At 34.8% G+C, this 27,173-nt stretch overlaps 1 protein-coding gene across 1 annotated transcript in view; it reads right to left on the bottom strand.

Moving 5' to 3' along the window:
* The window catches only part of HOOK1 (hook microtubule tethering protein 1), a 65,072-nt gene that overhangs the window by 13,460 nt on the left and 24,439 nt on the right, over positions 1-27,173 (bottom strand). The window contains exons 6-17 of the mRNA XM_066376415.1: positions 25,654-25,721; positions 24,431-24,493; positions 23,430-23,513; positions 21,298-21,464; positions 13,758-13,898; positions 12,200-12,401; positions 10,766-10,876; positions 5,817-5,904; positions 5,677-5,737; positions 3,978-4,118; positions 1,992-2,085; positions 253-287 (exon numbers count right to left, since the gene is read on the bottom strand). Of these exons, the coding sequence (XP_066232512.1) occupies positions 253-287; positions 1,992-2,085; positions 3,978-4,118; positions 5,677-5,737; positions 5,817-5,904; positions 10,766-10,876; positions 12,200-12,401; positions 13,758-13,898; positions 21,298-21,464; positions 23,430-23,513; positions 24,431-24,493; positions 25,654-25,721 (1,255 nt within the window). The remainder of the gene's footprint in view (positions 1-252; positions 288-1,991; positions 2,086-3,977; positions 4,119-5,676; positions 5,738-5,816; positions 5,905-10,765; positions 10,877-12,199; positions 12,402-13,757; positions 13,899-21,297; positions 21,465-23,429; positions 23,514-24,430; positions 24,494-25,653; positions 25,722-27,173) is intronic.

Genomic DNA, 27,173 nt, shown 5'->3' with positions numbered 1-27,173 from the left:
ACTTGTGACAGCTGCCAGCTTTGTAAACTCTTTAAATGACATTAGTAATTGAAAAATGCAAAAGTTTGGAATCACTGGCAGGCAGGCTGAACCTTTTAGCATGTTTTTCTTTCGCTTTTTGGTGACAGTGGTGAGCATTCAATTGGCATCTGAGTATTTGCTTTTTTAAACAAAACCAGAAAAAGATATTAACTGTTATATCCTCCTAATACCTTCCCCTCATATTTGAAATAAAATATCAGTTTTACTTACATATGAGCTTCCAACTTCTGCTTTAGTTTGCTGGACTATAAAAATTAGAAACAACTTTTGTAAGATAACTATTGTGGCAAAGATAAATTTTCCAGACATCAAAATCTCTTTACCTCCTTTGGAAGGTGTATTGTTTATAAATGATTTAAAATTTGTATTTCTAAAATAAATTTTTAAACATAAAATTTTAGGGGTTTTTTTTCATTTCAAAGGAAAGAAAAGAAGAACAAAATTAAAAGTACAACAGCAGAAAGAAAAATGTTTCATATTTCTGAATATAACACAAATAAAATTTGAACTTGAACAAAAATAGAAAATGTAAGCTCAAGCTCAATGTGATATATGGAGGAGTATCAAACACTTAAATGCCCAAATAATTATTTAAAATAAATTTTTAAAATTTTAGGCCTTTAAGAATGACCTTAAAGAACTAAATTACCTTTACAATAAATGTAAATACTTTATTAACATCATAAGCAATTAGATTTAAAGAACAAATAAAATTCAAAACATAAAATTTCCTCTTCAAAAAAAGGAATTTAAATTGTAATAGTTCTGCATCACCTATGAACAGCTGCAGATTTAAAAAATACAGAATTTGGACACCAATGCAAATTTTAAAAGATAAAGAAATTTAAAATCTTTAAAAATATTGCGATCCAAAATGTGCTCCTCCAAAAAGATCTCATTTAAAATTTTTTCCCTAATATTCCTTAAAAATATATTTGTATTAGAGAGGTTACAATACCGTATATATGCACATATGAGATGCCGCCATGCATGAGATGATTTCTATTTTCCAAGCCCCCAGGGAAAAAAGAAAAAAAATCATAAAAGCATAAAAAAGACAGAAAGGAAATGTAACCCTTTCAATCTTCATTTTCATCTCTTTACTTATTTTCCTTAGTTTTCTCCCCCATCAACACAGGGAGAATCATCTAATATTCCATCTAACCAATATCAACCTAACACAATATTATCCCTATATTTTTGCTATTGTTTTAGTTAAATATATCCCTCCTTCAATTATTACTTCTTTTCCCTCTATATATAGAGATCAAACTATAGAAACACTGCTAAGTATATTTAGGCTGTTTAATCTCTTTTAAGTCCACTTATTTCTGCCCTCAAAACATGTCATCAAAATCCATTAGAAATGGCAAGGTTGTCTACGGCCATACCACCCTGTACGCGCCCAATCTCGTCTGATCTTGGAAGCTAAGCAGGGTCGGGCCTGGTTAGTACTTGGATGGGAGAAATGGCAAGGTCACGAGTCAGTATGGAAGGAAGACAAGAAATAAGGGGCAATGTCTTCAAGACTGCATTAAGGTTTCTTTCCTTTGGAGGTTTCACTTCTTGTTCTTTGTTTTCTTACTAGCAGTTTTCCTCAGTTCTCACTGATGCCTACTCTCACTATGGTTTTTCTCAGGCCAGCCCTGTAGGGTTCCCAGCAGAACTATGAAGGCCTCGATAACAGCAAGCTCTCAATCAAGAATTACCATTAACTTAGTATAGTTGTAGAAGTAAGACAGATAGAAATCATCTTCCAATACATACGTAAGATCAATTTATAGGCTCCAAATTGGCAAAAATCACTGCATCTGCTATGCAGATATATACGGTATATAAGGGACTCATCAACGGTAATAGTAACACTTTCAAGTACAAGATTAATTTGGGTATTAGGCCCTATTACAGAGTCCACAGAGCAGAAGTATTATAATGTTTAAGTTACTTACACTTTCTCCTTCAGACTTGGAGCCTTGTTCCTGTAAAGATTTCTGGAGGTCCTCAATCTGCTGCTGCAATTCTCGGATGCGCTCTTTGCTCAGCCTATTTTAAGATAAATCATATGTGTTTATTTGTATTGAAAGTCAAAGTATTTTTAAGGATCAACAAAGGTGATTTATGCAATTTAATTCATAAAGTATGTGTTTAAAAGCAGTAACAGATGCTGAACCATTATCTGTGGCTAGGTATAATATATAGTATACATATATAGGAGGCTACTTTCAAGGAAATATTTAATAAAAGACATTTTTATCCTGAAACCATATATAGCCACATTTAAAATTTTAAAGTACTTTATGTGTCAGTGGTGAAAATACAACATTTCTATACTGTACTACCTGGAATAAAAATAAGAAAACTAGCTCAATTTTCCTACAGCTGTATTTTTAATGAATGGAAATGAGGTTTCCTTTTCTTAGTTCAGATTTCACACTGTATTAGAAGACGAAGGTCACCATTTTCCAACCATTTCTTCATGACTTGTTATTTAAAGAGATTGGCACTAGCAACTAATGTCGTTTTTGTTTTTTTTTTTGTTGTTGTTGTTTTTAAATTAATTTGAGAGAGAGAAAGAGACAGAGAGAAGCATCAATTTGTTATTCCACTTTATTTATGCATTCATTGGCTATTGTTTGTATGTGTCCTGGCCAGGGATTGAACCTGCAACCTTGGTGTAGTGGACCAATATTCTAAAACAAGTAGATTTTTAATCTTGCCCTAACCTCATTCCTTAAAATCCTGTTTAAGAGTTAGCTTAGTTGGAAGTTACCAGGAAGAGAGTATCTGTCTGACTTTCTGTCTTCATATATTCTTCATACACACACACACACACACACACACACACACACACACACACAAACACACCACGTAGCTATCCATAATAATTATCTATTGATATGCCTATCTTCCTATATTAACTCTAAAAACTGAAACCTAGTATCTCTAGTATCAATTGATAGTAAACTGTATTAGATAGTAATATTTAATGGTCTCTACAGAGAGCTAAAATGTTATTCTTTGTTTAACCACAGCTGATATAATGCATACATATTAGTATAAGAGAAGAGATTAGTGTGTCTCTTAGATTCTTGGTTGTCTCTAAAATCCAATAAAGGTTGGTCAAATAAATCTAAATACGTTTACTCCAAGAATGCTACTCATAAGGGGAAGGTCATCAGCACAGTGGTTAAGAGCAGAGACTCAGGTATCAGATTGACACAAGGTCAAATGTAGGATCCAGAATTTATTAGCTGTGTATCTCTGGGCAAGTTACTCAACCTCCCTGTACCTCAGCTTCCTTATCCATAAAAAGGTGATAATAATACTTATTACTTCATAGAGCTCTGAGGATTTACTGAGTTAATACCAAAATGTGCTTAGAAAAGTGCTTGACATGTAATAACCACTATATAAATGCTATATATTTTTAATATTATAATTTTTAAACACTTCTCATTGGTATCATATAAGTACATCATTTGCTTTAAACATATTATCTGTAATCTTCATAATCTGCAAATAGGTATCACCTCAAATTTATAGCTGAGGACACTAAGTGGGAATTTAAGTAATTTGCTCACAACCAAGTAGATAACAAGTATAAGAAGTGGGATTCAAATTTGACTCCATAATCTTTGTCCCATCTATGCAGCAGACTGCAGTAGAAAGCCAGGTTATCATTTAATAATTCATTAAGTTTTCTGTCAATTGTGAAAACAATCCAATAAAATTCAAGAATAAGCAATCTGGAAAATAGAATCTGCTAAAAGTAATGTGTAGTGAGAGACTAAAAACAATAATAAAAAAAAATTAATCTTCTTCTTAAAATCCTAATTATTTTAAACTACAATGATATTTTCCACTTCAGTGAATTAAGATTTTGTGCTTAGGTAATTAAATCACAATGATTTGTTCATTATAAAGGAGGGTGTCACCTTTGCTCAGTTTCCAATTCATTCATCTTACGATGTTTCTGTTCCAGTTTCTCCTGAAGCTCTTCAATACGTTGGTTCTCAGTACCTTCCTGCTGTAGGCGAAGCATCTTATTTTCATGCTGCAATCGAATAAACACCTCCCTAACAATGAAAAGTAAATTTTCTTTTGAAATTTTTTAATGTCAATTTTTACACTCTTAATTTTCTAAAAAGGGAAATTCCCATCCACTTAATAGCTTTCATTTAAAAATGTTACCTAAGCTTCTGAAGGTTTTTAAGAAAAACCTATGTACATTGTAAGACTATGTCTCAAAAAACAAGTTTTTTAATGTAAAGGTATAAGGTTATGTTATATAACATTAAATGTTTTATTTTGCAAATTCATGAGATAACATGAATTCTTTTAATTTGATAATTTGAAAACTATTCACTAAAGCAAATACAGAACATATCTTTAAAACACCTGAAGGAAAAGCAGCAGTTAAGACACTATAGCTTGCCTACAATTTTTAAATATACTTTTATTATAATAGCAGTCATGTTTCCCTATCCAGATATTTTTTGTTTTTAGAAAAAGATTAAAGGTTTACATACATGTTTTTAAAAATGCAAATGACAGAAATGTTATTAAATAAAAAAGTAATGCTCGCCTACTTGCTGCCCTCCTAAATGCCATTCCCCAAAAGCAACTACTATCAATCTTGATTGTTAATCTTCTGAATACTAGCACTATAACTTTAAAAAATGGGTTTGTATGGCCATTTTAAAAATATTATTAATATCACTAGGTATAATAACTAAAGAGTACAATTAGTTTCTAGTCCAGCATGCAAGGAGTTCTATCTTAACAGAAACTGACAAACTGCAAAATTACTACTTTGTAAACATAATGCTGAGTCACAAAAAGCCACATATATGAATGTATATATAATGTCCGTAACAGGCAAACTGATACCAAGATTAGATAACTGGATGCCTGGGGATAGACTTAGAGGAGAGGCAGGAATGAGGGATAACTACTAATATGAACAGGGTGTCTTTGGGGAGAGAACAAATACATTCTAAAATTTGATAGCAATGATGGTTGCACAACTTGTGACTATACTAAAAACTACCAACATCTACATTTTTAAATAGGTAAAATATATCTCTATAAAGCCATTTAAATCAAATGTAGAGTTTGAAATACGGAACAAAAAAAGCTGTCACCACAGGACAGGGAAAAGAAAACCATAAAAATACCAGATTAGTCACATGTCTAGAAGTCAACATAGCAGTACAATGGGTCAAGAGGAACCTCTAAAACTTGTATTTTATTTAACTTCTGCTTAATCCTCCTGCTATTACTGACAGTTCCTCTCCTTTACTTTTCACCATGTAGATTTGAATGCCATGCACTAAAATGATTTTTCACACATAGAGTTTAAGGACAGGAAGAAAATTTCAACACTATAAAGGTCATATAATCAATACTAGCACATGTCATTCAGCTAGTTTGTAAAATTTTACTTCTGATAAAAATTTTTAAACTGCTATGGTAGCAATAACAATCTGACTTAGAAAGTTTAAGCAGATGAAATAAAGTAATTTAGGCACTATGACTCAAAAAATGGAATGTTCTAAAGGCTAAGAAATTTACCAAAAAAAGTCACATTTCTAATATTGATTGTGAATTACCAATTAATAAAAGGAAATTTACCTGTATTCTACTGGCATAATCTCAGCAGCAAGATTCTCATAACTTTTTGCAGCAGATGCATCTAAATGACAACAGCAAAACAGATTAACAGTTCATATCTCTACCATTAAAAAAACTTTACTAAATCCAACAAAATTTACCTGTTTGGTGTAGGTGATCTTGCTGTACTTGTGAACATCGAAGTTCTTCATTTGTTTCTTTCAGAGTATCACGCTGTTCTATTAGTCTCTAAAAATAATTGTGTATATGAGCAAAATTTTTAGTTCTGCCCAAAGGCAGGGTACTTGATGCTTATAATAATTTATCTTAATAAGTTAATTTGATAATTATTTAATTAAAAATGGCAACATTTTATAGGCCCTGGCCGGTTGGCTCAGTGGAAGAGCATTAGCCCGGCCTGTGGAAGTCCCAGGTTCAATTCCCAGCCAGGGCACACAGGAGAAGCACTCATCTGCTTCTCCATCCTTCCCCATCTCCTTCCTCTCTGTCTCTCTCTTCCCCTCCCGAAGCCAAGGCTCCATTGAAACAAAGTTGGCCCAGGCGCTGGACGGCTCCATGGCCTCCACCTCAGGCACTAGAATGGCTCCGGTTGCAATGGAGCAATGCCCCAGATGGGCAGAGCACCACTCCCTAGTGGTCATGCTGGGTGGATCCCAGTCAAGTGCATGTGGGAGTCTTTCTCTCTGCCTCCCTGCTTCTCACTTCAGAAAAATACAAAAAAAAAAAAAAGACATTTTAGTTTTAGTGCTAAGGGATAATTTTCTTTCCTATAAATCACATATAATATAGTCTTTGTATAACACAAAGCTTGTGATTTCCCCATTAGATCGTTTGTCCTTAAACCAAATACATATAATTATGCAAGAGTACAAATATACAACTACAGAGTAATAAAAACAAACAAAAAACAACCATGAACTTCAGAAGCAAATGGATGAGGGCTTAAATTCCAGTCTCACTCCTTCTTAGCTATGCTATCTAGGGCAAGTTATGTGACTCTTTAGCTTTAAGTACCCATATCATCAAAATGGGAATACGGACATATATAAACCCTTGCAAAGGTGTTTTGTCTAACAAATAGTATAAGGTCTGTCACCTACACAGAATATAGTCTTGTGTGTAAAAGATGCTGGTGATTTGTTATTTATCACTGGTGTGAAATTCTACCAAAATAAGTGATAAGTAGCATCTTAGAAGTATGAATTTACAGTTTAATATCTAAAAGTCAATATAATTATTAACTACACTAATAAGTAACCACATTAAAACAATAAAAGATAAAAGCCACATATTATCTCAATGACCCAAAAAACACATGACAAAAATCTAACACCCTTTTATAATAAGAACGTGCAACAAACTAAGAATAAAAGAAATTTCTTCAACTTCTTCATAAAAGACATCTACAAAAAAAAAGCAAACAAAACAAAAAAAAACCTCATGACTAAAAATATATATAATGGTAAAAGAATGAATACTTTCTCCCTAATACCTGAACCAAAAGTATAACAGCCACTCTTGCCACCACTATTCAGCATAGTACTGGAGGTTCTAGCTGGGACAATTTCAGAAGAAAAAGGAAAAGAAGGCATTCAGATTGCAAAGGAAGAAACAAAACTATTTCTCTTTGCAGGCGTCCTAATCTTATATATAGAAAATCCTTTAGAACCCACTAAAAACTATTAGAAATACTACATAAATTTAACAAGTTGCAAGATACAAGATCAATGTATAATAATAAATTGTATTTTTATACATTAGCATTAAAATACAATTAGCATTAAAATTTTTTTCAATTGAGAAATTTCATTTATAATATCAACAACAATAAAATAAAACACTCAGAAATAAAGATTTTAAAAGTAAAAATCTTGGCCCGCCTGTGGTGGTGCAGTGGATAAAGCGTCGATCTGAAATGCTGAGGTCACCAGTTCGCAACCCTGGGCTTACCTGGTTAAGGAACATATGACAAACAATCAATGAACAACTAAAGTGAAACAACTATGAGTTGATAATTCTTACTCCCCCCACCTCTGTCTCTCTTCTCTCTGTAAAATCAATAAAGTCTTAAAAAAAAAAGCTACTATAAATCTTGTAACAATGAAAACTACAAAAAATTGTTGAAAGAAGTTAAAAACCAAATAAACAGAATGTTATTCCACATTCAAGGATCAAAAACTTAATACTATTAAAGTGGCATTGTTTCCAAATTGATCTACAGATTCTGGCAATCCCATCTTTAAAAAGAAGATTAAAGTTGAGAACTCATATTTCTCAACTTCAAAACTTGGTATAAAGCTAGAGTACTTCATGACAGTATAATACTAGCATAAAGCTAGACATACAATCAATGACAAAGAACTGAAAGCCTGAAAGCCCAGAAATAAATTCTTATTTTTTCTATTTTAAGTGAGAGAGAGAGACAGAGAGAGAGATGAGAAACATCAACTCCTAGTTGCAGCACTTTAGTTGTTCATTGACAGCTTTCTCATATGTGCCTTGACAAAGGCGGGGCTCCAGCTGAGCCAGTGACCCCTTGCTCAAGCCAGCGCGACCTTTGGGCTCAAGCCACTGACTTTGCACTTCAAGCCAGTGACCCGTGGGCTCAAGCCAGCGACCATGGGGTCATGTCTCTGATCCCACACTCAAGCCAGTGACCCTGCATTCAAGTTGGTGAGTCTGTGCTCAAGATGGATGAGCCCGCACTCAAGCCAGCAATCTTGGGGTTTCAAACCTGGGTCCTCAGCATCCTGGGCCAACACTCTATCCATTGAGTCACTGCCTGGTCAGACTAAATTCTTACTTTTATGGTCAAATTCCTTTTTTATCCTACTTTTTATAAACAATTAATAGACTGTTTTTTGCAGTTTTCGGTTTGCAGAAAAATTGAGCAGATAGTACATAGTTCCCACATACTCTCTCATCTTCCCCCTATGCCTAGTTTTCCTTATTATTAGCATCTTATATAGTTACTTATAAAAACTGATAAACCAATATTGATACACTATTATTAACTAACGGTCATGATTTAGATTAGGGTTCACTCTGCTTTACTTTTATGAATTTTGACAAATGTATAATGTATCCGTCATTACAGTCTCATAGTTGGTTGATTTTTAACATGGGTACCAAGACAATTTTATGGAGGCAAGAGCAGTCCTGTCAACAAACAGTGCTGGAACAACTGAGTATCTACACATCAATGAAATTAAACCCCTATCTTACACCATGTACGAAAATTAATTCAAAATCGATCACAGACTAAATATAACACTATAAAACTCCTGAAAGAAAACACAGAAGTAAATCTTGATATTCCTAAGTCACTCAATGGTTTCTTACAAACACTACCAAAAAAAACCCAACAAAAAACAAAAACAAGAGAAGAAAAAAACAGACAATTGTTACTTCATCAAATGAAAATTATTATGTAAACAATGCCATCAAGAAAGAAAACAACCGGCCTTGGCTGGTTGGCTCAGTGGTAGAACGTTGGTCTGGCGTGTGGAAGTCCTGGGTTTGATTCCCGGCCAGAGCACATAGGAGAAGCACCCCTCTGCTTCTCCACCCCTCCCCCTTTCCTTCCTCTCAGTCTCTCTTTTCCCCTCCTGCAGCCAAGGCTCCATTGGAGTAAAGTTGGCCTGGGTGCTGAGGATGACTCCATGGCCTCCGCCTCAGCGCTAGAATGGCTCTGGCTCCAGTGGAACAATGGCCCAGATGGGCAGAGCATCACACCCTGGTGGGCATGCTGGGTGGATCCCAGTTGGGCATATATGCAGGAGTCTGTCTGACTGCCTCCCTGCTTTTAACTTTAGAAAAATACAAAAAAAAAAAAAAAAAAAAAAAAAAAAGAAAGAAAGAAAGAAGACAACCCAGAGAACAGGAGAAAAATATTTGCAAATCATATATCTGACAAGGCACATGTATCCAGAATACAAAAAAAAAAAACCTTTAAAAATCAACAACAAAGCAAATAACCTAAATAAAACATGAGCAAAAATTTGAAGAGATATCTCTTCAAAGACAATATACAAATGGCCAATAAGTACATGAAAAGATGCACAATATCACTAGTTATTAGGAAAATATAAAGCAAAGCCATACTGATATACCACTTCATACACATGATGATAGTTAAAATTAAAAAGTAGTAAATACTGGCAAGAATGTATAGAAATTAGAACCTTCAAAAATTGTTGGTGAGAGTAAAAAATGGTTCATCCAGTATAGAAAACAGTCTAATAGTTCTTTAAAAAGGTTAAACTTAGTTATCATATGACCAAGCAATACCATTCCTAGGTATATACTCAAATAATGAAAACATACATCAAATAAAAAACTTACATATAATGTTCATGGCCACATTATCTGTATGATAATCAAAAATGAAAGTAGCCCTAATGTCCATAAAGTGATGAACAGATAATGTGAGGTATATCCATACAATGGAGTATTATTCAGCAGTAAAAACAAGGCGATGATACAAACTACCACCTGGATGAACCTGGAAAGTATTATGCTAAATTAAGGAATCCAGTCACAAAACCACCAAGTATAAGATTATACATTCTGGATAGACCAGGCAAACCTACAGAGAAGGCAGTAGATTACTGGTTGCAAAGGCTTGGGGGGGGGGGGGGGGGGACAGGGACCAGAATGCAGACTAACCACTAATGGACTTGGGGCTCTTTCTGGAGTGATGCCATTATTCTAAAACTTGATTGTGGTGATGGTTGCACAACTCTGTGAATATGCTAAAAACCACTGAACTGTACACTTTAAGTGGGCAAAATTTATGGTATGTAAATTATATCTTAATAAAGCTGCTCAAAATCACATCTATGGTTCTCTCTTTCTCAAGAATTTGACAGTCCAGAGTTGAAGAACAGTGGACCAAAACATGACCTTAACTGCCACTTGATCTTCCCTTATGAAGGAACTATCAAAACTATAAGAAGTTTAAAACCAACAATTTCAATTTGAAGAAAGAGAACTAGTTGATATCATTTTTATTCTTAGAAACAGCAAAGATTGTATTAAAATCTAAAAGCAGACAGACATATTACTTATCAATTATACTGATGTTTACCTCTTTTTCCTTAAGTAAAGCTTCATGTTTTTCTTCAAGCCGCTTCATTTCAAATGCTAATGTATCTGCCCTTTTGGATTCAGAGGAAAGTTTAATGTGTAGATCCTGAACCTTTTGTTTGAAACAAAGGTAAAGCACAAGAATATATGATATTGATAGTATGATTTCAGAGCTCAATAAATAAGAAACTGATTATAAATAAAACTATAAGACTACAATCCAATTCTAAATATTTGTGGAAACAGCATGTACATAAGAATAATTAGCATAAATTTTAAAATACCCAAGTAACAATTTAGACAAAGAAACATAATCAGCCTTCTACTGTTTCTATAGGTTGATTGCTAAATAACAAAACAGAATATTTTAGGTTACAATTCCATTATCTAGGTTTTTATCACTAGTTACCAGAAATCTTAATAAACAATAAACTTTTCAAAATATATAGTGTGTCCATAAAGTCATGGTGCACTTTTTACCGGTCATAAGAAAGCAACAAAAGATGATAGAAATGTGAAATCTGCACCAAATAAAAGGAAAACCCTCCCAGTTTCTGTAGGATGATGTGGCAGCATGTGCGCATGCGCAGATGATGACAAAACACCGTGTATACAGCGGAGCAGCCCACAGCCATGCCAGTCAAGATGTGGACGGTACAGAGGAAAGTTCAGTGTGTTCTGTGGCTCGCTAAATTCTAATTCGTGACCAAAGTGCAACGTGAATATTGGCGCGTTTATAATGAAGCGCCACCACATAGGAATAATATTACTCGGTGGGATAAGCAGTTGAAGGAAACCGGCAGTTTGGTGGAGAAACCCTGTTCTGGTAGGCCATCAGTCAGTGACGAGTCTGTAGAGGCTATATGGGATAGCTACCTAAGGAGCCCTACAAAATCTGTGCGTGCGTGTGCTCGACAATTACACCTAAGCAAGACTACAGTTCATAAGGTGTTAAAGAAATGTCTCTGTTTTATGGGGTACAAATTTCAGCTGTTGCACGCTATCAAACCGGCGGATAGACCCACATGATGCGTGTTTGCTACAGATAACTTTACTATCATTTGGATGTGTGTAGGGCAACAAATGGAGCCCACATTGAACTGCACTGAATAGGTATGAAACTGGGAGAATTTTCCTTTTATTTGGTGCAGATTTCACATTTCTATTGTCTTTTGTTGCTTTCCTGTGACCAGTCAAAAGTGCACCATGACTTTACGGACACACGGTATATCCTCAGTAAAAACGTAAAAGACCTAGATTAACTCAAACTCAATTACCAACCCTTGAATTAGAATTATACATAGAAGAAATTTATCATAAGTTCACAGCTGACTATTGGCAATGTTTCTTTACGTTCATGCCATTCTTAAAGTATCAAATAGAAAGTTGAGGTCTTTCAATTATAATGATTAAAAAAATTAAGATGTTTTCTTACCTGTCTTTTGTATGTTTCTAATTGTGTGCGAGCCGCATTCGCCTTCTTTAATTCATCTTCCAAGCTGACTGTATTATGCATATACATCATATTTGTTTCCTGCAAAGTTTTCACCTGCTTGCGAAGGTCATTCAGATCTTGTAGCTTCTGACGATATGCCTCAACTGTTGACTCCAGTTTATTTGCTTTATCCGAGGTAGCCCTATAATAATAAAGACTAAACATTACTGTGTAAAAACTAGTAAATGTACACAATTTTCTTCTTGCTGTAAAATAAATTCTGAATTGGCAAAAGAAGAAAAAGGAGGAGGGGGAGGGGGGGAGGAAGAGGAGGAAGAGGAGGAAGAGGAGGAGGAGGAGGAGGAAAGAAGAAGAAAGAAGGAGGAGGAGGAGGGGGAGGAAGAAGACGAGGAAGAGGAGGAAGAGGAGGAGGAGGAGGAAGAGGAGGAGGAGGAGGAGGAAGAGAAGGAGGAGGAGGAGAAGAAGGAGAAGGAGGGGGCAGGGGAGGAGGAGAAAGAGAAGAAGATGACGAAGAAAGAGAGAAAGTAAAAAGAAAATGAGACAGAGAAATGAACTTTGTGAGAACCAGACTCAGGCCTAAAACTGTCCATAGTTCAGCCTTTTTGTTACATTAGCATCAAAAGAAAAAAATGCTCCAAATTTGACTCACTAAATCATCAAAGTGTTTCAAGTACTGGCACCCTGTATTAAAAAAAGAATTGTTTTATAAATATAATTGAACAATGCTGATCTACTCTATAGATTATGGGCCAATAATGCTTTGTGCATAAATAACAAAATTTACCATCATTAGTTTTGTGTCAAGCATCTGATAAGACTTAGGAAGTAGATTCAACTTATAATTTGCCTGGTGAAGCACTTCCCTTTAGAATTATGCTTACCTAACCAACTGGGCTAGAGCAAAAATAAATAAAACCCACTCTACTCTCACATACAGATTCAAATTAACAGTTACAAAGATTTTGTTCCAAATGAATATTAAAAACTGTGCAACAAAATGGCTAAGTAAAAAGAAATATAAAAAGCATGTGGATAGTCTGCTTGCTTGAGCAACATTTCATAGGCAAAAGCTAAATATAAATTTTAGATTGTCCTAAAAACAATAAAAGAACTCTGGGATAACTCTGAAATGAATGTTAGCATTTTTACCTATATTTATCTATATTTTACCAAATGCCAAAATATGGATTATGAGAATGTATTTCCTCACATAAAAATTTCACAAGATAAACTAATGAGTAGATGGAGGCATGCTAAATATATCTAAAAGTAACTCAGCTTAAAACACTTTAAGAAAAAGCTAGCATTTTAGGATTATGAGCAATTTCTAATATAAAATTGTTTTAAGGATAAATATTATCCTTAAGTTGCAATTATTATCAATAGGCATTTAAGAAGTAAAAACTAGGACCTTGGATAAAAATTGATCAATCCTTGATATATAAGGACAACTAAGAAATACTGATTAAAACAGGGAATAGCAAAATGACTAAATAATAACTTAGAAGTGACATAATTATATTTAAATATTCCATACCTAAGAACATCAATTTCATCTTTCAGGGCTCTTGTTTCCTCAGCAAGACTAGTCAATTCATCATTCCTATGCTGAAATTCAATCAGTTGCTTTTCAAGTTCTTCACAGTGAACACGGTAATCATCTTTTGCAGCTTCAAGTCTTGCATAAAGAAAACAAATAGGTATTCACAATGTAATTTCCACCATTTACTTTCTTATTGAAAAATAAAGTTAGCAAGATTCACTTCTAAAAATAATTTTAATCCCACATTCAAAGAAGAAAGACTAAAGAAATAAGACACTTTGAGGTTCTTGTTCTACAAGAAGTAAAAAATGTTCTGAATTTTCATTTTCACTTCTGAAATGTTGTGGTTGGTTATCTCTAGTTCAAATAGGAATTTAATTTGAAAAGATATAGAGAAATGTATAGACTGGGATAAAGTAATGATAAATATTTCAAGCCCTATTGCAATAACAAAAACTAAAGTGAAAATACAGTGATTAAAATCAAATACTAAAAAATTATATGACTGACCCCTAAAATGCAGAAAAGGAAAAGAAATAAAAGGATGTGACAAATGAAAAACAGTATACTAACAGACCTAAATACAATCATATCTAAAAGTACACAGACACAAAGGGACGAAACATCAATTATAAGAGAAGAGACTATAGACTGGATAAAAACACAAAGCTAGGCCCTGGCCAGTTGGCTCAGTGGTAGAGCGTCAACCCAGAGTGTGAAAGTCCCGGGTTCGATTCCCAGCCAGGGCACACAGGAGAAACGCCCATCTGCTTCTCTACCCTTCCCCCTCTCCTTTCTCTCTGTCTCTCTCTTCCCCTCCTGCAGTCAAGGCTCCACTGGAGCAAAGTTGGCCCAGGTGCTGAGGATGGCTCTGTGGCCTCAGGTACTAAAATGGTTCCAGTTGCAACAGAGCAATGCCCCAGATGGGCTGAGCATCACTCCCTAGTGGGCATGCCAGGTGGATCCAATCGGGTGCATGCAGGAGTCTGTCTCTGTATCCCCATTTTTCACTTTAGAAAAATACAGAAAAAAAACCCAAAAGAACAAAACGCAAAGCTCACATATATCCTCATTATACGGGACATTTTAAATATAAAAACACAGACTAAACGTAAAAAGATGAAAAAAATACCACACAAACAATAGGAAGAGAAAGCTGAGGTGGTTATGTTAATACAAAAATAGAGATTTTAAGGAAAAAAGTATTATTAAAGATAAAGAGATATTTCATAATTATTAAAACATGTAATTCATCAGAAAGATATATCATAGAAGTATACATAACTAAAAACAGAGTTTTAAAATACAATGAGGCAGAACTGACATAATCAAAGGTAGAAATCCATAAATCCATAACCATTGTTGAAAATTTTAAAACACCATTCTTTCAACAAATGATAGAATTAAACAAAAACATTAGTAAAAATATATGAGATCTGAATAATACTACTAACCAGCTTGATATAAATAACATTTATATAGAGCATGTTAGTCAAAAACTACAAAACACACATTCTTTGCAGTATACATGAAACAATGACCACAATAAAACAGATAATGATCAGTAAAAAAGGATAAAAAATATTAGAAGATTGAAATCTCATGGAATATCTCGACTCACAAGAACATTAAATTAGAAATCAGTCACAATAACAACTCTAGAAAAGCCTTAAATACTGGGCAATTCAACAACACAAACATAAATCAAAGAAGAAATCACAAGGGAAATTATAAAATATTTCCAACTAAATAATAGCAAAAATACAACTGATCAAGTATTTGGAGCACAGCTAATTAGTGCTTAGAGGAAAACTTAGTTTTAAAGGCTTATATTAGAAATGAGCATCGGCCTGGCGTGCAGGGGTTCTGGGTTCGATTCCCGGCCAGGGCACACAGAAGCGCCAATCTGCTTCTCCACCCCTCCCCCTCTCCTTCCTCTCTGTCTCTCTCTTCCCCTCCCGCAGCCGAGGCTCCATTGGAGCAAAGATGGCCTGGGCGCTGGGGATGGCTCCTTGGCCTCTGCCCCAGGCACTAGAGTGGCTCTGGTCGCCGCAGAGCAACGCCCCGGAGGGGCAGAGCGTCGCCCCCTGGTGGGCAGAGTGTCGCCCCCTGGTGGGTGTGCCGGGTGGATCCCAGTCAGGTGCATGCGGGAGTCTGTCTGACTGTCTCTCCCCGTTTCTAGCTTCAGAAAAATACAAAAAAAAAAAAAAAAAAAAAAAAAAATGAAGGCTGACTAGGCAATGGTACAGTAGATAGAGCATCAAACTGGGATGTCGAGGACCCAGGGTCAAAAGCCCTAGGTCACCAGCTTGAGCGTGGGATCACTGGCTTGAGTGTGGGATCACAGAATTGACCCCAAGGTTGCTGGCTTGAACCCAAAGGTCACTGTCTGAAAGCCAAAGGTCACTGGCTTAAAGCCCAAGGTTGTTGGCTTGAGCAAGAGGTCACTGACTCTGCTTGTAGCCCACCTACCCCCGTCAAGGCACAGATGAGAAAGCAATCAATGAACAACTAAGAAGCTACAACAAAGAATTGATGCTTCTTGGCCCTGGCTGGTTGGCTCAGTGGTAGAGCGTCGGCCTGGCGTGCAGGAGTCCCAGGTTCGATTCCCGGCCAGGGCACTCAGGAGAAGCGCCCATCTGCTTCTCCACCCCTCCCCCTCTCCTTCCTCTCTGTCTCTCTCTTCCCCTCCCGCAGCTAAGGCTCCATTGGAGCAAAGTTGGCCCGGGCGCTGAGGATGGTTCTATGGCCTCTGCCTCAGGCGCTAGAATGGCTCTGGTTGCAGCAGATCAACGCCCCAGATGGGCAGAGCATCGCCCCCTGGTGGGTGTGCCGGGTGGATCCTGGTCGGGCATATGTGGGAGTCTGTCTGACTACCTCACCGTTTCCAGCTTCAGAAAAAAAAAAAAAACTGATGCTTCTCATCTCTCTCCTTTCCTGTCTCTCCCTATCTGTCCCTCTCTCTGTCTGTCACAAAAAAATAAAAAAGAAAAGAAACAAAAACTTAAAACCAATTGTCTATGAGTCAACCTTAAGAGGTTAGAAAAAGAAATTAAATTCAAAGTAAGAAAAAGGGAAGAACAGAAATCTAAAACTAATAATATGGAATGCAACTTTTCCAAATAATTTTTCAAGACGCATTTGTAATAGCAGAAAAATATGTATAAAATACTTGAGGACAGAGTTAACAAGACACATAAGACTTCTATTCTGGAAACTAGACCGCATTACTGAGAGAAATTAAAAACTTCAAGAAATAAAGATACCATATTCACAGATAGAAAATCTTAATACAGTTAAGATATCAATTATATATAATCCAAATCACAAAAGGTGTTTTGGGATTTTTGTTTTGTTTTACAGATACTGACCAGCTGATTCTCAATTTTATATGTATTTAAGTGCAAAAGACTTGGAATAGTCAAAACAAATTTTAAAAAGAACAAAGTTGTAATACTTACACTACTTGATTTTAAATTACTTACTCTAATGCTACCCATGTCCTGTGCCTGACCAGGCAGTGGCACAGTGGATAGAGCACTGGCCTGGGACACAGAGGACCCAGGTTTGAAACCCTGAGGTCACTAGCCTGAGCGCAGGCTCATCCAGCTTGAGCACGGGGTCACTGGCTTGAACATGGGATCACAGACATGATCTCATGGTACTAACTTGAAGCCCAAGGTTGCTGGCTTGAGCAAGAGTCACTGGCTTGGTTGTAGCATGCCCCCCTCAAAGAATATATAAGAAAGCAATCAATGAACAACTAAGGTGCTACAATGAAGAATTGATGTTTCTCATCTCTCTCCCTTCCTGTCTGTCCCTCTCTCTGTCTCACTCACTAGAAAAAAAAAAGACAGGGTCTTATAAGCATAAAGATAAACAAACTCATCAATGAAAAAGAACCTAAGAGTCCACAAAAATATCCAGTTTTCTTTTTTCTTCTTTTCCAAGTGAGAGGAGGGGAGATAGACTCCCACATATGCACTGACTGGATCCACCACGCATCACTCACTAGGGGCCAATGCTCTGCACATCTGGGGCCACGCTCGCAACCAAGGTATTTTTAATACCTGAAGTGGAGGCTCCATGGAGCCACCCTCAACACTCAAGGCCAATGTACTGGAACCAAGGGAGCTATAGCTGAGGGATGGAAAGAGGGAAAGAAAGAAAGAAGAGAGAGAGAGGAGGAGGAGGAGGGGTGGAGAAGCAGATGGTTGCCTCTTCTGTGAGCCCTGACCAGAAATTGAACCTGGGAGTTTCACATGCCGAGCTGATGCTCTACCACTAAGCCAAGTGACCAGGGCCAAAAAGATCCAAATTTTATGCTTAGATCATTTTTCAAAAAGGTGCAAAAGCAATTTGAAGTAAAATAAAAATCTTTTCAACTGATGATACAGGAACAAGTAGATATTCACATGCACAATAAAAGTAAAGCTTGGCCTTCACACCCCATACTAGTTTCAAAAATTAATTCATGATGGACCATAGACCGACAAGTAAAAGATGAAACCATGAACATTCTAGAAGAAAATACTAAACACTATCTTCATGACATGGGAGATTTCTTGGACAATACACAAACAGCAATAACCTTAAAAATACTGATAAATTAGACTTCATCTAAGTTAAGAACATTTAAAGACACCATTAAAAAATGGAAAGGCAAGCCACAGAATGGGTGAAATATTACTATACATATATGTGACGAAGATTTATATCTAGAATACATATTTTTAAAACTCCTTAAAATAATAAGAGAAATAACCCAATTTAAAATAGGCTTACAGTGTGAAGAGACAATTCACAAAGTATAAAATATTGTCAATAAGCACACAAAAAGGAGCTTATATCATTAGTTATCAGGAAAATGCACATTAAAGCCACAATTAGATATCCCTAACACATTCTCTGGAATAACTAAAATTAAGAAGACAGGTAATACCAAATTATATTATGCAACCAGAATAACTACAAGCAAACACAGCCAGTGGAAATATAAAATGGCACGACCACTTTGGAAAATGATTTGCCAATATCTTAAAACCAATCACAGACCTATTGTGCAACTCAGCAATATCACTCTATGCATTTGCCAATGAGAAACAAAACATGTTTACAAAAAGTCTTGTATTCATACCAGCTTTATTCATATTAGCCAAAATCTAAAAACTCAAATACTCATCTAAAGGAAAATGGATAAACAAAATGTGATACAATGTGAAATAATTCCATATAATAGAATAATAAATACTCAGCAATAAAAAAAGAATGAACTTCTTTTTTTTTTTTTTTTTTGTATTTTTCTGAAGTTGGAAACCGGGAGAGACAGTCAGACAGACTCCCACATGCGCCCGACCGGGATCCACCCGGCACGTCCACCAGGGGCAACGCTCTGCCCACCAGGGGGCGATGCTCTGCGGTGACCAGAGCCACTCTAGCACCTGGCGCAGAGGCCAAGGAGCCATCCCCAGCGCCCGGGTCATCTTTGCTCCATGGAGCCTTGGCTGCGGGAGGGGAAGAGAGAGACAGAGAGGAAGGGGGGGGGGGGTAGAGAAGCAAATGGGCGCTTCTCCTGTGTGCCCTGGCCGGGAATCGAACCCGGGTCCCCCGCACGCCAGGCTGGCGCTCTACCGCTGAGCCAACCGGCCAGGGCCAAGAATGAACTTCTTATACCTTCAACAACATGGGTAAATCTCACGAACATGCCAAACAAAAGAAATCAGTCACCAAAGTGTTCATACTGCATGATTCAATTTATGCAGACAGTTCTAGATGACAGAAGAGGAGTTTTAGATGAAGAGTTTTAGATGAGAGAAAAGGTGGAAAACAATCAGAAAAGTAATTGGTCTCCAGGAAGTAGGGACTGACTGGAAAGAAGTATAAGGAACCTTTCTGTACCACAGAAATGATCTACCCATTGATAAAATTGTGAGTTACACAATTGTCTGCTCTTGTTAAAACATGCCAAATTGTACTCAGTATTTATTCATTTCACAATATGTAAATGCTATCTTGTCAAAGAACTGTAAACATACTGAAGTCTATTATTAGCTTGCTTTTTATAGAGGAATACATTAGTGATTCTTAAATTATTTTCTGTGTGTTTTGGGGTTGAGAAAATATATATACTGATGAAAATTAAACCAGGTTTCTTGCTGCTGGAGAAGGAAGTTACCATCTCAAAATGGAGATTACAATGAAGTCATTTAAAATAAAAGAGGTCAATATAAACTCATTCATAACATAGACATAAAAATGAGTGCAGATTTGTGTACGCACAAGTCTGTGAACATGGGCAAGTATGAATTTGTGCAAGTGTATCCCCTAGCTCTGCATACCAGGGTGGCCTAAAAGCAGTGATAAAAAAATTCATCTGGAACACAGATCTTTGCTTCTAAATAACATTCTTCACTAAAAGGAATCAGAACTCCTTGGAGAAATGGCTGATTCCAGAGTTGGGAAAGGGAAAGAGGAGATGAGTCTGGAACATTCATTGCGCCAGAAAGCAAGAAAGTGGTCAAAGAAGGATAGTGACACATTGAAAGGACACAGGCGGTCAAACATGGCACAATTTGAGCATAAAAATAAATAATGACAAAAATGGATTTATAGTATGTTCACTAAGATTCCAAACTAAATACAATGCATAATAATATATTCTGAATCAGGAAAAAAATAGCATAAAGGACATTGAGACAACTGAGAATCTGAACATTATCTGTGAATTAGATAATAATATTGTATCTCTGACAAATTTCCTAATTTTGATCACTATACTGTCATCTGTAAGAGACTACTTATTCTTAGGAAACACATATCAAAGCATACAGAACTACAGGGGCATGTCTCCAACTTATTTTCAAATGGTTCAGAAAAAAATATGTTTATCTATATGAACATGCAGAGACACTGCTAAATAAATGGAGAGAAAACTATAAAATAACTGAATCTGAGTGAAAAGTATAGAGGAGTTCCTTCTACTATTCTTGAAACTTTTTTCTAAGTTTGAAATTATATTCAAACACCATACAAAAAGAACAGACAGTACAACTACAATGTCTGCTCTGAAAACCATACAGTGCAAGCAAGGCTCAGCGGTAAGCACACGAGACACCATCCATGTTTACTAAAGGATACACACTTTTTTAAAAAGAAATGTAAAAGTAAATATGAAAAGCATCTCTTCAGTACCAAATTTACATTTTTTCCCCATTTCTTATCAAGTTCCCTCTACTGTATAAGAGACTCCTCAGCTTCAGCAATCGCCCCTTTAAACTGCTGGTAGACTTGCCTGTGACCTTCATTTAGCACTTACCGCACATTACTTTGAATAGTACGCTTTTATATATGTATCCCACTTGCCTAACTGGGTTGTAAGCCCTGTGAGGGCAGGAATCACTTATACCACTTGGTATTTTCAGTAGCTTAATTAGTGTCCTAAAGATGTTTTATTACGTAATTAGTTGTTGACGTTATGAGTTTTTAGCTATCAGTTTAAAAGAACTCTATAGAATGATTTCTACTAAAATGCTACCTGAAGTTTTCTTCCTGTAATTGCTCTAGTTGTAACTGTGCATTAAAAAACTTTTTGGCAACCATTGTATTTGGATCATCAAAAGATCCATCCAACTGGTCAAGTTTTTCATTCATCATCTCATTCTCAGAAACCAGTGAATTCTTTTCATCCTGAAGTGCAGTCACCTAAAAAAGCAAATACACAAACGTAAGAATCAATAGTAAATAAGCTTGGAGTCCAGAGTTCTGGATTCTAATTCTAGTTAGCCTATTAAATTAACTTTGTCAAGATAATCCCTAAGGATCAATCCAACTCTGGAATTCTGGATCTAGGTCTCATCCAAACAGAAAAAATGGGAGTAATCTGCTTAATATAAAGAAAACAGAGTTTATACATATAAGAAGAATATCTCCAAAGTGTTATACTTGTCTTGGTTCTAAAAAGAAAATGTTTCTAAGTCTCTAAAAATTGATACACCAACTAACTTCAAAAAATTAGTTTCCATTTTAGTTATAAATTTGTAGGATGCTGTTACCTAGTAAACCAAAAGACATACACAAATGCACAGTTACCATTTTAGTTTCATAGAAGAAAATTATCAGTTGCACCTCAAGCCTTCAGGGGACAAATACATTATTTAGTTAACAAATCAAAAACAAAAATCTGAATTGAGGACATTGAGACTGTTCTCTTATGATTTAAAATAGGTAAAAACGTAACTTTAGAATCACATCAATAGCAGTACCTGATTATGCTTTTTATTTTACTTACATATTTGTTACATTTATTTAACAAACATGTTTTGCTCTCTTGGTTCTATTTCTTTTCCATTTAAAAAATCTTTTAAAATTTACAGCAAGGCTTCCTACTAAGACCAGAAGTTTATATATGCTTTATTAACATTAGTTTTAAAAAATTGACCTATCCTGACTTCCAACATATTGTACAAGTTTTGTATTCATACTTCCAATAGTTATAACTAATTTGATCCACTGATATTAAAGAGACACTGAGCTAATAACAGGTAATTAAAATCCTTAATTTTGCCTTAAATGCACTAAAGGCAAGTTGCAGGCATTGTCCTTCAAATGAGAGACACAAAAGTCTGGGAAACTGTCCCCAAGCAAACTATAGAAGGAAACAATTTTCTTCCCTAAATTTAGTGCATGTATCTGTCCTTATCATATAAGCAGTTTAGCAACTATTACCTGTCATATATAATCCTAAATGACTGACATACAAAAAAGAGTGCAAGTTTTGCCCTTAAAAACCTTATACTAGAAATGTAAACAAAAAATTGAACTTACATATACCATATTACGGTAAATTTAACCTTTTGTATAGTTTCCAAGACTTACTACATAACTTAAGACATTTGCATTTTCATCTAACAACAGCAACAACACTATAGTTATTAAATATACTCAGTGCTATGAGTGCTACATGCTAGCCCCTGCTCTAAATGCTTTATGTATATTAACTCATTTAATCCTCATAATCACTGCGAGAGATATATACTGTTATCGCATCATGTCTCAAAAAGTATAGAGAAATTAAATGATTTGCTTGAGAGGATATAACCTGCTAGTAACACGGCCAGATTCTGAATCTCGGTGGCCCGGTTTGAAAATCTACCTCTTTAACCATTAACTATTATATTATTGTCTCTCATGTCATGTTTACTCTGCTAACATGTACGTAGAGATGAACACAAGAATTATATATACCTGTGTTCATATACACATACACGTTAGCAAAACAAAATTGGCACTCATATTTATTGGAGGTCAAACACTTATAAATATTTCTACCAATCACCTCACTTAATAATCACACCCTATGAAATAGATACTTTAATTTCCCCTTTTTAAAAAAGAAAAATTGAAAGCCTTATTTAAGTACTATAGCTAAAATTCTATAATTAGAATGACCTTTTCAAAGAACTAGTTAAGCCAGCAATTTTCAATTCTAAGAGAAAAATAATTATGAAATTCATGCTTGAATATACAAACTTATAATACATTTTTTTAATGGGCCCCTCTATGAAATGAAACCCAACCTCCAAAACACTCTGCCAATTAATAAATTAAAACCAAACACTTTTAAACTTAAAAAGGGAATTTTTCTTCGATCAGGTTCCTTCTCCACACCTGCATGTCTAGCTCCTGGCATCTCTGCCTCAGTTCTTCCTTTTCCGCCAGCGCTTCCTGGAGTTCTTCCAGGGCCCTTTTAAGCTGAAAAATAAAATGTCCTCATTCTTAGTAAATCATCTTTTGACACAAATTGAGAGATATACTTTTATCATAACACAAATGTACACTGATCTTGGGAAAGGTTTTTAAATTTTACCTATTATCAAGTAAGTCTTAATTTGTTGTTTTTGCGTGCATAATAATTACAGAGTTTCATTAATATTTAAGGCTAAGGTCTCACCGAAATAAAATTTTATTTAAATCCTTATGAAATATTTAAACAAAAGAGTATTAAGAGGAGACACCGGGAAAATAATTTAGAAAACAAGTTTATATTTAATTAAAATGTTTCTAGAAAATATCTTAATTTGAAATACTTCTTTCAGATAAGTGATGACACTAAAGAAGAAGAGGTTTTTAAAACTATTACAGGGGAAGCACTTGCACTTGCCTCTCCTCTCACCCTTTCCTTTACAGCCGGATCGGGTTACAGCCAGAGGAAAGGGCCTTTTCCCAGGTAAACAGTCATGTAATAGAACCAGGGAAAAGACACTTGAGCACAGGGTCTTTGAGCTCTTTCTTCCATATTAAGAGAGAAGAAAACAACTGTGACAAAAATTACCTTAGTAGATAAATTAGAACTTAACATAATTTTTTTAAATTGTCCACCATTTGTGTAACCATTTAAAATGCATTACATGTTCATTACAGGTGTCAGAAGGAAGTTCAATACCTCTCTTCCTCAAACATGATCATAAAAACTCTGTAGACCAACACTATTTGTATTCATGAAGAAATGCATAATAATATTCAATTGAGATCTTCTAACAGCATAAAATACCTAAACTTCAATGAGAAAAATAATCTTATATAATATGTTCTCTGTAAGCTTTATGATAGTAATTGGCAAAGTACTGCATCATTGCTTTGACACTTTCCTCATATATTGTAATACTCACCTGTTGCTCTAATTCTCCAACAGCATCATTTGTAGGAGTGCTCAATATTTCTTTACTCATCAACTAGATAATTAAAATAGTAAAATTAAGTACAATAAAATGACATTTATACAGTAAAAATGTTAACTTGCCTTTTTTTCTTGTCTTAATTTGATAATCCTTAGAATATTACTCAAAAATTTTACAGAGGTTTAAGTTAAAATACCACAATGTTCAAGGCATCATACTGGTGAGGACATTGTAAGCAAAATATGCTTGAAATATGTAGATATACTGAAAATACTGTGTACTAAAAAATTATAATCCAAGTTCTAAACAATGAATGACTAAATAAAATTAAACTTAATAAAATGATTCTTCCATAACATAAATTAACACTTTAAAAATATAGCATTTAAATGAGTGATTTGGCATAATTACTAACTTAAAAAGAAATTTTAAAAGTAGGAGTTATATGAAAAAAAATCTTCTAAAATAACTGTTTTGCATATGAAAAGCAGATTTATTTATGTATAATGAAACTCTGAATTCAAACCAACAATGCAAACTCAGTGCGTACAGATTTCTGAAGTCCTGTAGGATGTCTCTCCCTAAATCATGCCCCTTCCAAACTGTGTTTGTCCTCACTAGTCCCTAAATCTACCTGCTTTCCCTCAGGTCTCCTCTGTACTCTATCTCAGCCTTTTTCACGTGATTTTAAGAATTAGCATGCAGCACATGAATTCTGGGACTTTATGCTTCAACTTAAGATAACTGGACTGGCCTGACGCACGCTACTTGGCTCCAAAACCTAAGTACGTACCACCATTCTGCTCACAGTTCTAACATTCTGAAAACGTGTATGACATATACAAATACACACACATACACACACACACACATTTTTAAATTTCAGGAAAGATCATTCTGTCAGAATAAAAGAGAAGAAATAAAAATAACTATCTAGAGAGAGGTTATTTATCCTAATTAGCTCAAGTTATTTAAAGGCCCTTGACAATACCAATTTATCTTTTAAAATGCAGAGGAACCAAAATTGGTTTTGACGTCCTTTTAAGATATTTTTTTTGGGGGGTGGGGGGAATGACATAATAGCTAAAGGTAAGTAAACCTGCTGCAAAGATCAAATTTATAAAAACAGAAAAATAAACGTCCATAAAATTTATGTGAAAAGTTTATATAGTTTGATTTAAGATTTTCATTTATGTGACTATGATCTGACTTACCTCTTGAATAGCAGTCATAACCACATGTTGAACAGACTCTTCCAGTGTCATTATATTTTGAATATGTTCTATGATTTAAAAATGAAATCAGATCTGAAAACAAATCTACTCTTTACCCACAGTACTTTAGCCATTCAATTAAGTGTAAAATGCATTTACCACATAATTATCTATGCAAGTACATTATTTTTTCATAAGAAATATGTCCATTAAAAAGTAAGAAAAATAGAAAATATTCATATAAATATTTTTAAATGGCTTAAGAAAAAAACCTCTAATTTTGTTATAAGGAACAGAAAGAATAGAAATTGCAAGTATGACATTTTCTTCCCTCGTGTTAAAATATTCAATATTACAGAAAAAATTCAAGTGTATTAAATAAATTCCTAAAATCTTAAGTCCAGAAAGTTTCATTTTCTTGCCTTCTTAGTTCATTTAAGGAAGGCTTTCAAAGAATAAACAGATATAGCCTCTTGTAAAAGCCTGTTCAACATTTATCAAGTCTCATCTCAAGAAAATACTTATACTTTATTACAAACACACATGCAACAAGTTAGGCTGATTCTATCCCAATAAGAAATGAGGAATCATGAGAGTAAGTCTTTTATATATTTGCAGATTTAAATCCATTTCGACTATATGTTCTCTAGTTAAAACAATTTTTCAAAAACTTTAAGCTTAGACTTATTTTCTGATAGTTTTATTGTTTTAGTAACTTCTCTGGAAAACTTAAAAAGTTCTTTAAATCTTTATTTTATTTGTGAAGCCAAAAACTAGACAGAGATTCTGATTCAGGTATGCACCTGCAGTAAGTGCTACCAGGGTTGGAGAGGGGGAAGAATTAACTAGAGAACGCAAAGGCAGTGGAATGATTTCCTTTAACTAAACTTTTTAGATAGTGAGTGCTTCCAGTTTGCTAAAACCTTCCTAAAAATGATCACTTTACCTGCCAAAATACACAGCATAGTGTTTACTAAACTAGTTCACTCTTTCAAGATTAGTTTGTTGCAATACCTTGAAATATTTTGAAAATAAGTTCTGCAAAGTATAAAGGTGTGAAGCTGCTTTATGTTCTGGGTGTGTTTTGTTATTAAATTTTAATTAAATTATTAAAGGTTTTTTTTCTCATTTTTCTGCTTACTCCTAAAAATTTAGAACCCAAATATATACCTCCAAAATTAAATTTAAATATAGTCCTGATTTTTTAATAATAAAAACTAAACTATTTCTTTACATTTACTACTTGCTAAACTTTTATTTATGTATTTGGAATTGAATTTTATTTTTAAAATATGAGGACTAAATTGTTAAGGCTTAGAAGTAAATTGTGAAAATATACTACACATTACATTAAAATTTGTAGGAGGCAACATTTCGAAATCATAACTTAAGGGAAAGTTCTGGCATAAAATGTCAATCATAGCTTAAAAGAGGAAGAACTGATTTATTCACAGTAGAAGAGGTAAAAGAGGTAACAGAAAATGATAAAAGAGATAATAGATAAAATAGAATCAAAGCCA

Source organism: Saccopteryx leptura, chromosome 3 (genome assembly GCF_036850995.1).
Source record: "Saccopteryx leptura isolate mSacLep1 chromosome 3, mSacLep1_pri_phased_curated, whole genome shotgun sequence".
Lineage (NCBI taxonomy): Eukaryota > Metazoa > Chordata > Mammalia > Chiroptera > Emballonuridae > Saccopteryx > Saccopteryx leptura.
This window is presented reverse-complemented; position numbering and strand designations above follow the sequence as displayed.